Source organism: Haemorhous mexicanus, chromosome 6 (assembly GCF_027477595.1).
Source record: "Haemorhous mexicanus isolate bHaeMex1 chromosome 6, bHaeMex1.pri, whole genome shotgun sequence".
Classification (NCBI taxonomy): domain Eukaryota; kingdom Metazoa; phylum Chordata; class Aves; order Passeriformes; family Fringillidae; genus Haemorhous; species Haemorhous mexicanus.
The window spans coordinates 34,985,222-35,000,470 of record NC_082346.1 but is presented as its reverse complement, the minus strand read 5'-3'; the positions used below and the strand labels follow the sequence as shown (position 1 = coordinate 35,000,470).

General features: G+C 40.7%; 1 protein-coding gene across 8 annotated transcripts in view; it reads right to left on the bottom strand.

The window, feature by feature from the left end:
* MEIS2 (Meis homeobox 2) overlaps positions 1 to 15,249 on the bottom strand; it is a 175,426-nt gene that overhangs the window by 5,097 nt on the left and 155,080 nt on the right. For 3 of the 8 annotated variants that reach the window (XM_059849805.1, XM_059849806.1, XM_059849811.1), the window contains 2 exons: positions 1,323 to 1,462; positions 1 to 43 (listed from right to left, as the gene is read on the bottom strand). The exon at positions 1 to 43 is cut by the window's left edge and continues 68 nt beyond it. In XM_059849805.1, the coding sequence (XP_059705788.1) occupies positions 1 to 43; positions 1,323 to 1,462 (183 nt within the window). Of the gene's footprint in view, positions 44 to 1,322; positions 1,463 to 10,703; positions 10,805 to 15,249 lie in introns of those variants that run through there. The other 5 variants (XM_059849812.1, XM_059849808.1, XM_059849809.1 and 2 more) reach the window with 3 other exon arrangements.

The window sequence follows — 15,249 nt, the reverse complement described above, 5'->3', positions numbered from 1 at the left end:
CTATATGCTGCTCCTTGGCTCACTGAAGGATCAAGAAGAAAACCTGATTGTAGTCAATCGTGGACACAGAGGAGAAAGAAGAGAAGACATACCAAACAATCAGCAATTGTTCCAGCTTCAGCACTGAAACGCTATATACAATATCTTGGCTGTCACTTTAAACTCAGGTTGTGCTTTTTATGAGCTGATTATGTTACCAGGACTATAGAATAAAAATGCTATAGGGGGCCCAATAAACAAGTTTGTCAAGTCAGTTCACTTGCTTAGGATCTGTTTCTCTACTTACCTTTAATGCAAAACAGCGGAAGCCCATTGAAGTGCTATGTGTTTTTTCTTAACGATGTAAGTACCTATTCTGCTCCTCTCTAATTACACAAAGTTGTGAATCTGGCATTTGTGACATAGGGTATTTACGATGAAACTTAATAAAACTTATAAAACTACTCTCATCTACTCTAGAAAGAGTAGGGAAATTCTGGATGCAGCTTTTCCTATTTATGTATACACTGTGTTTGGCTAAATGTTTTGCATGGTTAGTTGAGTTAGTGTTTTCCCCCTTTTTACCTGTTAATGAAAAAGAAATTTAATGCTACATGGGAAAAGTTTCCCAAAGGTTTAATAATCTTTTCAAAAACCTTTAAAGTGAAGCAGCAGGCGAAATCACCATCAAGTTAAAGCCCTTGTTAGTGACAACAGTCTTCACCACATGGAGAACAGTTTTATCCCATAACCTCATGTTAGGAAACCACAACTCCCTCGTATGCTGAGGAAATGCATATTAGAAACATGGTATCATTGTTGTGTAAAGTGTTACATATTCTAAATACTTTAATAGAAATGTAGAAAAGATATCGTTATAAAAATCATATGTTTCACTGGGAGCGTATCTGGTGCATTCTTATACAAAAGTAATAATCTTTTAATATTTTCTGGCAGTATGGTACCATGCCACATTAGTAGCATATTGTGAATAGTCAAAGCAAATGAATGGATACAATGAGTTTTACAGCTCGCCTTCCAGAAGTAAAAGCAATGCATACACCAAGGAGTTGTGGGTAGCAAGAAAATGAGATTGTCCTGCTGATTGGATGCAGACAAGCAATGAGTAATTCAAGAGCTCACAGTCAAACAAACTGCTTGTGGCACTACTACTTGTACCCAATTACCAATTCAGAGAGAAAATAAAAAGCAGTTTCAGTAGAGTCAGGGTGGGAAATCTCCAATTAGCACCAATTAGCGAAGTTGCTTCCTACAGCGGAATTCTGGGGACATAAGAAAAAAAAAATAATCTCCCAGAATGCCTGGTTGAAGCATTTATTTACCAGGTGATGGGACTCCTGAAGAATAACTTGATGAGGATTTGCGCCTGTGGGACTTGAATACAGATACTACTTGGAACTTGCCTGCTCGATTTGACTGGTCAATCATAGGCTGTACTATTCTTCTTCTGGCATTAATAAACCTGCAACAGAATACAAAGAACAGAAGTCCTTTCATCAGCTTGCTTCTCTGTTTTGAGAACACCTCTGCTTTAAAAGTGACAGGATTTTAGCGTGCTGTGGAAATGTGTTTTGCTTCACGTTGCTTTTTAAAAAGAGTATAATTTCACTTTAAAGGATTTTCCTCTAAGTGCTCAGAAATTGTAACTGGTAACACGCTTATCTTACTAGCCAGCTTAAAGCTGGATTTGCCAGAAGGCTTTGAACAAGTAAACGCGACCGAAAACTTGCGTTAAAAGACAATTGTTTCTTTAACTTCTTCTAAGTGGCTCAGATCCTGGTTAAAGTTCACAGGCTGGAAGACTTTCTTTTCCCCTTTCCATCTTAGGGATCCAGTTCTCCTTGCAGCTGGCCATAAATGAGGACCAGGCTTTGCCACTCCGTGCTTTCACAAGGTATCGTTAGGTCAGCAAAGCCATCAATTAGGCTGTCTGAAGTTTTATCACCAGCGCAGCAGCAATAAGTGCTGGCCCAGAAAGACTTCTGCTCTTCTACAACTCCTGCAGTTGGAGCCTGTAAAGGCAAGGGTCGTTTGGAGGTCAGTGCCAGCTGGGGGCCACCTCTGTGTCCAAGCGGGGACACCCCGTGCAAGGCGACCGCCTGCCTGCCCTCAACTCAGGCACCTTTCAACTCGTTAGAAACCCTCAGTCACAGGTACATGTGGTTAATATTAGGCCCAAAATAACCTTTTTTTTATCTCAAACTGGGGTGGTTGCCGAGGCTTTTGAGCACTGGTAAAGGCAGTTAGTTGGCTCTGGAGCCTGGATTTAATTTTGCTAGTAATCCAAAAATAAGTGCTTGCATATTTCTTATTAGCTAATGCGCAGCAATCCACATCAGCACAAGCTAAGCTAAATTAATTTCCCTGAAATAATTTCAAAACTTGCCTATTCACAAAATATCTTTGAAAACAGGGCAATTTTCTATCACTCGGGAGCCACACTTGTTTTTGTCCCTTCTCTTTGTGTTTGAGAACACTTTGGAGCCTTCGTGCAGGTTTTGTGTGCTATTTCACAGCTCAGGCTTTCGCCTGGTGACCCTTAAGGAGTGCTAATGAAGTCGAATACTAGCGTTTAATCCTCTTCAGAAATACTAACATGCCCATCATCCAAAACAGCCTCCAATAATTGCCATTGGGCCCGATCCAACGCCTAGCAAAGTCTTTCAGTCAGTTAACTGAAAACTAAGTTCATCTGCTCATTTAGTAAATTGCTAGCCTTTATATAGCATCAACTCTGCAAGGCCTTTTGTCATGCTTCCCTCACTCCCTCCCACCCTCTGGTTAAATTCCTTCGCAGATAATAAAGGACGGTGGCACACCTTCGATTGCATCTTCTGTAATCACAGTGGTGGAAATTTCATTAGACAGATGCATAAATGCTACAAGTAACACTAAAGGGCTCTTTTGCATCTTTCTGTTTACATCCAAAAGACATTCTTTATTCTTTAGGAAAAGTACCATTTAGTTGTCAGAAATGTCATCCTGCCTCAGAATTAGTCATGACTTCAGCTATTAAAATAAAAACTCAGACACAGTCAATATATTTGTTTATTCCCTTCTGACTGGCACATCACTGCCAGTTCTGTGATTTTGAAGTGTGTTTCCGTCCTCAGAGACAAAGGTCCCCGATAGGACTTATTTGCTGAGTTACTTTCCAGTAATGTTGCTGTGCTGACCAAATGGAGCCTGACCTGAACCTCCTCCATCCAGCATGCCTTTTATCAGCTAAAGTTAAGGCCAATAGAGATTAACAGGAAAGCCTGATAAGACTGTTTTCTCTTCTCCTATGAGCTTCTAATGGTGTATACAGATGGCAAGGTTTTAAAGAATGGAATGAACACTTATTTAGGCCTGTAAAAAATCACAGAAACACTCCCCCACACACGCACACACTTTCCATCTTACTAACCCCTTTTCTTCAATCAGGCCAGTCTTCAGGAAAACCAAATTGCTCTTTCGTTTTTTTTTTATTTAAACCCCAACCACTTTTATTATTTACATCTGGTGGTCCCCTTATTTATGTCCCTCTTCACTTCCCTGCATACACACCCCTGCTCGCAGGGCTGCGAAGCATTATGGGCCTTGGCTCTCAGCAGGAGAACTCCACACTGTCTTCAAACAAATAATTAAGGGGAAGGTTAAAGGTTCACCCAGAGGTCATATCTTTGGATACTCCTCAGAAAGTTTACATTAGTAAGAAATGGGTGCCCTCTGAAGTGTTCTTTCAATGGGCTCGCACAACAAGGCAGAGCATTAAGAAAGTTCTACATCCTTAAGGGTTTCAGGTAACATCTGCTTTACCTCTGAGCACAGAGATTGGGATACTGTGCTCCAGCCTTACATATTTGACAGTCTCCACTAAGCCTTTGGGACCGGTGTTGAAAACCCCATCTTGCCCAGCCATGCACTCCCAGAGGAGCGTGGCCTTATTTTATCCTGCTGATGTGAATAAAGCCAGTCTTTCACTGCAAACTCTACCTAGAGGCAATTCACTAGTTGTTTTGGAAATGGGAGTTGAAGCTCTAAAAGTGAGTACTCCATATTTGTTTTCCTACCAAAAAAAAAAAAAAAAAAGAAAAAGAAAAAGAAAAAAAAGTTATACAATTTGTCCAGTTAAAACTTGAGAGATAGCTCTTGGGTTTGATTTCTGATTTCATTATTTCTCTATTTTTCTTTTTCATATCTGCATAACAGCAGGTGCGATCAATGTCCTCTAGACCAGCATCAACTTTATCTAAGAGAGAAGATACACTGATCTATACTTGAAAAGATATAGGGGAAAAAGATATAGGAGAACAGGCTTTAGGCATCCAGGTAATTTTGAAATTCCATTTCTATCGCTCCTCTGAAAAATCTTGTTCATAAACAGCATCAGTTATACCTACCAGTGGGTATGTCTGAAAAATGACATAGGAAATTATTTATATTTGCAAGATTGCAGGTGCAAAACAGACATACATTTCAGGTGAAGCTAAAAATCGAATTCCAGTTTCACTAACAGTAGCTACATCATGTAATGCATCAGCACAATTGGTAGACAAGGGCATAGAATGCAGTGTTTGTGCATTATTATTTATTCCTTATACTGCCCCATAAATATGCACAGTGCATAACAGAGATGTAGAAAACAGAGTCCCTGCCCTAGCCTTTACGTTTTTTGAGGGCTGTTTTTGAATCCCTCGGAGAGCCATATCCAGGGCCAAAGTAAAGAAAAATACAGCCTTTCGCATAGCACTTCAGTTTGTGTTGCAGAAACACTGATGTTATTTAGGCACAAATGTCTTCAAAAGGCATTAAGAGACAGGTGAAAAAAGAGAACACCAATGCCACTGTTTTCAGCATTATTTGGAACCCTATAAAAGAAGAATTCACAGCTCTGCTCCTGACACTAATTGCTTACCTTGTTCATACCCTTCACCCAGAGGCCAAAGATTGAATGGCCTGAAAAGATGAGTAAAATCTATCAAAAAGACATGGACTTCTTTGTTTCTATGCTGTTAATAGTAATTCCTATTATTTGGATGATAGCAGAAGTTAGAGGACCCAATGAAGCTCAGTCTTACTCCACCCCATGCTTCACAAGCACACTGTCCAAGAGAACTCAGTCTGAACAGATTTCCAGGCAAAGCCTGGGGGAAAGGAGAGACGCCTTCTCCCTGTTTGCAGAGGGGAACAGAGACAGAAGGAGATTAAGTGACAAGGCCAAAGTCATACAAGAGATCTTTGGCAGAGCCACACACCCAACATAGATTTCCTCAGTCCTCTTTCAGCGCTCCTACAATCTGCTATCCATATGCTATCTTTCCTTTGTTCCCCCAGCTTAACAGTCAGGCTCACTGGCAGGGGACTGCAAAGAGAGCTCACACTGCCACTGTTTGTGCCTTACCTGCTGCGTAGATAAAGAGGGGTCATCAGCCTCCAGGGCTGTGAGCAATACCTTCACAAAACTCTACACTCATATGGTATTTGGTCCTCATTCCAGAATGATAAATGAGGTGTGTAATGTTGAGAAATACATGTCATTGACATAGCAGGCTCAATAAAAAACTCACTCCGAGCATTTTGCAAATGACAGATTACCAACCTTGCTTATTCATAAAATAGCCATTTGAATCGGAAGGTTTTTTGCATCTTGTATTTCTTCTTTAATTGCTAGCTAAAGCAGCCACATCTATTTCCTATAGCCAGAGTCTGTCTTTCTCACACAAGCAGTTCTGGTTACTTTTGCGGGACAGTTCATGAAAGCACAAATGAACGAGACCTGGCTCAAAATCTAAAACAACATGGACTTTTAAAGGAAGTGATTTCACTTTTATCTGCTTAGAGCAAAACCCAGTAGAGCAATAAAGGTGCACTAGTGAATATGCAATGTAGTCTGGTGATTTGATAGCACTAGTCCTGATTGGTTCCTACCATTGATAATTAGCATGACAATATAATCTAAATATATGCTTTTAATCACATCTCTTCAAACAGAGATTTGGTTTTCTTTGTCCAAAATAAATATGCATTCTGTATTTTATAGGAAGCCCTGTAATTAATCTTCTTAATGTATTTATCATATTTAATCTCAAGTCATATCAAATGACATTAAACTCAAATTTGCATAATACATTTTATTCTTATAATAAAATAATGTTCTGATAAAATCATAGATATATATTTATGCAAAGTGCAAAGGGAATAAATAGCAAATAGCGCTTTCTTAATCTGCTTCTTCAAATCTGGCACACTCAAAAATAATTTTGTTGGTGTTTCCACTGTCTTTTTTATACAGTGTACATATACTTTGAAACACCATGACCACACCATAACTGAATCTGCTTAAGAGCAGTTCTTGAAATGAACTGTTAGGAACTGTACTGATTGGCAATCAGAATCAGAAATCTCCAGCTTTACTTTATGGCTGTCATGGAAAATTCACTGTAAGTATGTAGGGTCACAAGAGGTCTTGTTTCAGAAGGATGAAGCACATGAACGGTCAGGAAACTATAACTAGTTCCCAACTGGGGGCCTAATCTGAACTCAGGCAGAGAGTGATATTTAACTCCCATCACTTGTCTGTATGTCTAATATCTTCTCTGAGATGAACTGGTGCCAAACTGAGCCATTCCTGCCCTGGCAACATAGACAGCTCTCCATGAGAAACTGAGGAACAACATGGAACCACCATGTACAACGCCAAACTTCAGTGTCAGTCTTCAATCTGGATTTCCACTTAAAATATCCATCCCAGAAAATGAGGTGCTAAAATATTGAATTTATTTAACAAACCAGCCACTGCATAAATCGGTTCTCAATTCTTTATGCGAAAACCAGAGAAATAAACAAATTTGTGAGATGAATTCATAATCAGTTCTTTAGAAGGATTAATGACAAAGAAAGTTTTGACTCAGTTTTAGCCCAAGACACTTCTGCTCTTTGACTTGCAAAGGACAGAAGTACTGAGTGAACACTGTCACAGACTTAGTCACAGAAACAATAAAAATATAAGTAATGGCAATAGCAACACTAATTTGGGGTTAGAATTGTTTGCTGCCATATGAATAAAAAAATTAATTTTTAAAAATTTTTAGGTGTCCAGGGGAACAGTCTTGCAAGATTTTTCAGAAACCTGCAAAGTGTAGATGAGAAGCTCAATTCTTATTAAACCTCCATAAATGGGAGCTGAGCTTGAAGAATAAATGGGGTCTAAGCACCTGCTTCAATGTTTTTGCTGAGTAAGAGTCTAAGAATGCATTCTAAAAAGTAATCCAACTGTTTTCACCTTGGACGGGGAAATAAATCCTTGCCTAAATGATATTTCAGCCTTTGGACTATGCACATGTCAGTGTTTAGCTCAAGCGCATATGCTACACTGATCCCTTGCTGCCCAAGAATGCCCTAATTTTGAAAGGAAAACAACCAATGAACGAGTCACAAAGTATGTTTTCCTAAGTAACCTAGAAAATTACTTCTTTGCCAAGCAGAAAAAATAATTTTAAAAGTCGTGAGCTGCTCAGAGCAGTCTGAAAGAATGCATTAGAAAAGACTAATTTGCAGAAACACTTTTATCAATATCCACCCCCTGCCTTCACAAGTGGTCTTTGTCTATCACCTAAACTTTAATCTGAGCAAGTAAAATCTATTTATCTTAGTTTATTTAACTTCTCCCTCCACTATGCATTCTAAATTGACAGAATTACGTTTAGGCAGTATGTGTATGTACAAAAACAGTTGAAAAAGCCCTTGTTTATGCTTCACTGAATCCATGCCACACCTGGTTACCAACTCATATTTGCAGCATTCCTTATAGGAAATTAAAAAAGCTGACTTAGTCACCTGGAAATGAGCCATCTAAATAAGGCTTCCCTAAGTCATGAATATTAAGAAATGGAGTCAGTTATGCAATTGCTTTTGAGAGGAAGTGGGAGGGACAGGCCGGTTTATTCCCAGGCAAAGCCTCACCTAGTTTTGGACAGCCTTGTTACAGAAGGGGGGTTAAGGACTTTTTACATTGACTTTCTAAAGCTTATTCAGACACCTCACATCTGTAAAAGGTGTGATTTAAAGGACCTAAGTCACCATCCACGTTTGGTGGAGACTCCAGAAGATGACAGAGAACTTAGCTGGGTGCCTGAGGCAGCCTGAGGTAGGTGCTAACCATCCCAAAGGCTTCTGCCGCATCTTCCATGTTTATGTTCGACTTCCTAAAAATACGTCTTGCCATTTGGAGCTGCCAATTGTTGGAAATCATGATTTTGCTCATCCTGTAACTGTGAGACTGTCCTAAAAAAATCAGAAATTTGAACAGCACTCTTCCCAGTGTTTACTCTGCGAGTTTTTCAGTCATTGCGCCACATTTTTAAAACGCTCTTCTCAGCCACAAGATCTAGAAACTTACTTGATAAGATTCTCACATTACCATTGTCTCCTGGAGCTGGGACCTCGAATTAACATGAAATAACTTGAGCCTTGCGATAAAATCATGAGAATTGGCAAGACGCACATCTATTCACCTCAGAGGAAAATCCACCTCGTTAAACTCGTGTAACTCTCGGTCACCAGATTACTCCTTGGGAGCGGGAGAAAAGATTTGGCACTGCCGAGGAAAGCCGTGGTGGCTGTCACGGGAGCACCCTCACCGCAGCACAACCCGGGGGAGCCGCCCTGCCTTCGCCCGGGGGCAGGGGTTTGTGCGCCTGGCCTTTCCCGGCAGGGAAGGAAAGGCCCCAGCCGCACTTGGGGCTCCCTACCAACCCGGCACCCCGCAGCACCGCCGGCCCGCGCCCGCAGCCCTCACAGCCCCGCAGCCCTTCCTGTCCCGCAGCTCTCCCTGCCCCGCAGCCCTCACAGCCCCGCAGCCCTCCCTGCCCCGCAGCCCTCCCTGCCCCGCAGCCCTCACTGCCCCGCAGCCCTCACAGCCCCGCAGCCCTCACTGCCCCGCAGCCCTCACTGCCCCGCAGCCCTCTCTGCCCCGCAGCTCTCACTGCCCCGCAGCCCTCACTGCCCCGCAGCCCTCCCTGCCCCGCAGCTCTCACTGCCCCGCAGCCCTCACTGCCCCGCAGCCCTCACTGCCCCGCAGCCCTCACAGCCCCGCAGCCCTCACTGCGCCAAGGCCGCATCCAGCCGTTCCATGGGGTTGGCAGCAGCAGCGCAGGCCAGGAAAGAGCTATGGCTCCCGACCGCAGAACGGTGCTGGCCTCGAGGTCCAGCCTGGGTGGCCCCAGGGGAGGACTCCCGCTGTGCAGCAGGGCGCCATGAGGTGGGGCCAGAGCGCCGCTGCCGGGCCGGGGGTGCCGCTGCCCCCGCGGAGCCGGGCCGCGCCATGGCCCGGCGCGCCTTGCTCGGTGCGCCGGGCGGGCGGTGGGCCTGGGCAGCGCCGCTCCACGCACGCCACTGCCGCGGGTGGGCACGGTTTTCCCCACGAGCTCCCAGCAAACCTCAACCAAATTGGAAAAGTATCATCTCTTATTCCCCCTTGGCTCCTGGTGGGAAACAGGCACCTTTTGGTGCATGCCACCTGAAACCACAGAACACACGCGGGAGGAAGCTGTTCTTCTTTTGACAGTGCCATCAGCTTGCTCATTTATGTTTTTTTACCACGCACCGTAAAAATGATCTTTTAAAGATGCTTGAAAGGAAGGGAGGAGACAAACAGACATACTTCCTTAGCTATTCATATCTTACAGATAAAATGTTAAGTCAATAGACACAAGCCGTAGCATTTAACCTCATCCTGTGCTTGATTTATTGCAGATGGGAATCAACTAGAAACTGAATCACTTTGAAATTTTTACTACTGACTTTAAAATTCCATGTTTGTATACATTCGTCTTGTGGAGATGTTAAATACAATTTTAGCTAATTTGGCATGCACTTTGATTTGCTAACATTTAGAAACTCATGTTAAAGGTAGAAAACAAATCTCCTCTAAAATCTTAAGTAACTCATGCATTTAAAGATGTGTTAATTTGTCATCTTAAACTCCTAGGAAAAGATTTTCAAAACTAATTAGGCTCCAACAGTCTTGGGAACGCAATCAGGAGATGAGGAACCTCATTTTAGGTAACTTTAAAAAAAACACAAACGAAGTGTAGTTTTCGAATAATATCACATTCAAGTACTTTACATCTATTTTACGTATCAATATTTAACATATTTTTTTTAATCAATTCTAAATTGACCGATAAGGAGAGTTGTCAACAAATTTAACATCTGTTTAACTTCCCTGATCAAATAAGATTAAGGCACTAATTCTCCCTTTTACATTTCAGTGGAAACTACCTAAGTAGCAACTTGCCAAAAATGCATAAAGGTGTTTAGCAATTATGTAGTGGGTATGTTTGAAGAGATCAAGGTGCACTCACATGTCCTGTGCTATGGGTATCTGATTAGCTTGTCATCTACTCTGAAGAAGATGTAGCCCAACTCTCCTATACTATGTAACAGGCCAGCTGTTAGCTGTCTGTCAAGCACCTAAAGTGGACAAGTAGTCCAGGAGCAAAAATGTCACTCCTTTGATCTGGCAAGGAGCAGCTGCTGATTTATAGAGTAGGACTTTGTTCTTCCGTTCTATTTTACTTTCTTTCCTAAGGCAGAACCACAAAATCCAGCAGAAAAAAAAAAAGTGCCATTCTCTGCAACATCAACAAGCTCTGACAACTGCAACAGGGTTTTTCTTGGCCCTAACAAAGCTCTCAGGCATCTCCTTTGACGCTCACCTTTTTTTTCCTTCTTCTTTTTGCAATGCGGTAGTTATTGTTTAATTCAGCTTCTGTAAATGGAATGGACTGTGGCCAGCAAGCCTGGGGCATAAACACACCTGTATGAAAGAAGCCTTATTGTAGCAACCATCTACAACCAACCTGCACATGCACTACCAGTTTGTGAGTTCAGAAGGAATGTTCCATTTTCCCTAACAGTAAATTTTGCCTTAAGATAACTATTTTTTGTACCCACTGTCCTGTCTCGACCATGAAGTGTGTACACTTTTTCATTGTTATTAAAATCTGAAGGAAAAAAAAGTGTATTTTTCTACCTGTCAACCAGGGAATGTCAGGAAATTGGATCCAAAGAGCCCACTTTAAAAAAACAAAAAAACACAGCCAAAATATATTTATCGAAACACACTACTGAAAGGTTGAAAACTAGGATCCTAAAGATGTCTGTTCTGTTTCAGACATAGTGATGTGCTTGCAAGCACCTCCAGCTTATACTGCCTCAGATTCTCCTCAAAAAAAGCATTTGGTGGACAAGAACTCAGTAAGACATAGCGTTTGATGCAGCTAACCAGAGTGCAGCACTGCCAGCCCAGAGTCAGTGCTCCATTCTTTCTCTTAGAAGGTGCTGAGCAGATTCTGTGAGGTGATTTGTTACTACACAGGCTGTTAAAGTCCTGCCTCACCCACTGGTATAGCAAGAGGGTTTTCCTTTATTTCCCTTATGATCTGTTTTCCAGTTTATTAGCTAAAAACCCAAACCTACAGGGCACAGTAAAAGGCTGCAGTATAACGCTGCTGAAGAGGAGAGAAGCTGTGTTTGACCCTGGTTTGTGTCCACACACATGCTGTGTTCACATTTCTTTATACTGTAACTTTAAAAACAGATGAAAAAGGGTTACAAAAACAAAGATGGGAAGAGGTGAGGGTGGTGGGGGCGACATCATGACTATAAGATCTTTTGCATATATGTTAGCTTGTGCAAATAAATAAGAACTATTACAGCCAGAGCCCTAAGGGAGGCAGGAAAATGATGATGTACAGGATAGTATAAAATGATATATTAAAAACTGTGCTGTCAGTGGAACAATAGAATATTAAGCAAAAGTCCATAATAATTGGCAGATATTTAGCAGTAGACATCTTTCTTTGGTTGGTGGGTACTAAAGTATACGTGAGAGGAAAGAGAACTAGTTAGTCAATTAGAAGTAATGGGCATAAATAATACACTATGTATAAATACATCTTCCCCTTTCCCAAGTTATAGCTCTTATCCGGATACACCTAACAACCTCTCAGTAAGTCATACCTACATGCTGATATCCTTTGTGTTTTGCTCTTTACACTGTCTGGGTACTGGAGATTCTGCTTATGTAAATCTTTCTTCCTGTAGATGCAGATGTTAAATGTTTTCCCTTTAATTTTTACAATCATATTGGCAAGACTTCATCAAACCAGAGGTTCTAATGTCTTAGTAGTTAAAGATGTGTCAACACCATACACACCATGAGACTGCAGCCTGCCATGTTATGGAATACATGCTTTACAGTGATGAGCTGGTCGCAGAACAAGTGTGGGACCAGTATATTAAGTATGCTAGAATGAAGAGGTAAATATACACTGCCATACTGGTGAAAATTTTGCTGTCTCTCATCCCATCTTGTGTTCTCTGTATTCCACATGAATCAGGGGGAAATGTTCTAAAAACATTTTTAAAAGTTTATTACATACGAGCATGTTTTATGAATGCTTGTGTCTTAGTTGTAAGCCAAATGGTTTGGGATGGAAAAACTGAAAAATCTCTGTGGAGCTGTTTCCTTAGCCTATCCCTCCATATTCCAGGCTCTCATATATTCTGACTTTCATCTCTCCAGGGCTCAGTCTCGCTCCCTAGCCTACCTTGTTGGCTCCCCAGAGATAGTTGCAGAGTACAGCAAGTCAGTGATAAATCTTGCTGGTCCTCTGCAAGGGTCCTGATGGACATATATGTGAATGTTGCACCATTCCTTGTCTCTCTGTTCTTTTGAACAAGCTTCTGTCTTCTGAACAAGCAAGGACTGAAACCTTGAAGGTTTGCTCTTTCTAAAACATTTGAAAGGCTGGGTTCTCCTGATTTCTGTACTCAAGCTAGCTTATGGGCAGAGCAGAGCATTGGAGAAGCCTGTGCTCAAGTGTCCCATGTTTCAGTTGTTGGCTTTCCCAGCTAAAGAGAGCACTTCTAATGTATTTTTCTTTTTTCTATTAAAGGATGGGGAGCTGGAGATGTTTTTTTTTTAATGCAGTCATTGCCACTTAAATAGCTCACTTGAAAATTAAATCCTACCACAGAAAGAAACTTGAAATGTATTTCTTCAGTCAAACCTGGCTAGTTCTGCACTGTGTTCCACTATCTTATATTTTGCATACAATTGAGATATTTGTCATGAAATTAAACCCAATCTATATAACCTATCTAATATTTACCTTTCTGTCTTTATGAGAGCAGTTTGGAAACTGTGATCTTACATAATTTTAATAACTGGTTGCTGATGGACTTCAATATTAGCTCTGACTGTTTTGACTGATAGGATGCTGAGGCTTAATTTTCAGAATTTCACTAATTGTTCCTACACTGCGTAGGGGTAAAGGCTTCTAAGAATGTGTATAAACCTGAATTTGAGTCCACAAAACTGGTAATGGCAAGGCTGTATCCAACAATGTTTATCACTTCATCCTGGTCAAGTAAAGCACTCAAATGTATAAGGCAAATTTTCAAAATTATCAAGTTCTATTATCAAAAACCTCAAAGGCTCTGTAAAGCTAATCCCAATGTTCAGTGAATTTCTGAGTTAGAAGGCAATACTAGCAAATGGGTGTTGGCATTAATTCCTAAATTGTAGGTGATCTGCTTTCAAGGAATTTTCTGTCTATGGTTAGATATTCCAGGAATCACCAGAAGGTGGACTTAGATACCTAACTACATTTTTTTTGGTTAAAAAAAAAAAAAAGAAAAAAGAAAAAAGCCTTCACTTAACACTGAAAATGCCTAAATTCTTTAGGAATGTAGATTTCTATTTTTTAATATCCCATCCCGCCATCATTTTTGCTGCTGTACATTTGTGTTTCCTAACAGTCAGTTACTTTCTGCAGTAACCATGCTCAGTCTCTGAGTTAGACACTTATGTCCCATCAGGATTCCTATGACAGACATCTTCCTAAGACAGACATCTTAGGACAGGCCTTTTTGCCCTTATAATAACAGAGATAAATATCTCTCCTTTTTAGCCAACACCATTATTATTTGACTGTTTATCTGGGAAGAAGGAGATCAAGTTTTACCTCCCTATCCTGCTTAATTTGGAACACAGACATGAGCATGGATCCATCACATTCTAAAAGAGTATTTGAATCACCCACAGAGTCAGTACAGTAAACAAAGCCCTTTCAGTTCATGTTCTGAAGATGTTCCACCCAAATTAAGCAATTTTACAGCCATAATTAACCAGCACTTAACTTTCACACATCTGAAGTTGGAGCCTTAACCAAGAGACTGTACAGTCAAGCCCATGTTCTTAATTAATTTTGTTCTAGTGACTAGTTGTTACATACACAAAAGAACTGGAAATCAGGGGAACAAGAAAGGCATGATAGTGAAGAAGAGTAAAGATGAAACATTATGTTCAGTAGCCCATTGATTGAGAAACTCAACTCAATTGGAACAGTTAAGACATTGATTTAAAACAAGAGGAAGAGAAGACCTGCAAACATATATTCTATTTAACAAGTGAATTTTCTAGCCATTGAGTCATTGAGGATATCACTCCCTCTACCCTGTTTGACTCTTTTGTGTAAAGCTTGGTATGGCTGATGTACAAAAACTTTGGCTGAGTTTGGCCCTTGGGGAAGTTTGGCCCATGAGGCAAGGCTGATTTTGTGTTGAAAGTTGTGTCGCTGTGGAGCAGGTTACTGCCTATTTGTCATTGTATACGTATTTGTGTTCCTATTCTGTCCTGAAGGTCCTTTATATAATAAAATAACCATGGACTTTATGGTACTGCTAGGATTACAGTTCCAGGTTTCTCAGATATATCCCATTCTAAGCAGATTTTTGCATGCTCACCAGTGGAAAAAAGTGTGTGTAGACTAAAAGTTTTTAAGCTTCCTCGGACTAGATAGCAACTAGATGATGCTGGAAAATTCAGAGATTGCAAAAGCTAAAGATTAACTTAAACTAAAGATTGCAGGTTTTGCTCTTGACGCTCGCATGCAACTCAAATGTGATACATATTTAACAGATACATATATTAATGAGGAAATATTTTATAAAATAGGCTACACAGGTCTTTTATTGTGTCTTAATTAGTTCATAAGCCAATATTATAATAAAATTTTCTTAAGAAGCTCAAGCCACGTTTTATAGCATCCTTAACCTAACATAGAAAGAAGCACAAAATTTAAGGTCAATAGAAATATTATGTAAAACAAACAAACAAAAAGCCAGTTAAAAGAGAAAAGATTGTACCAAATTCACAGGCAGCATCTTCAAAGAAAATAGTTCAGCATCGTACTT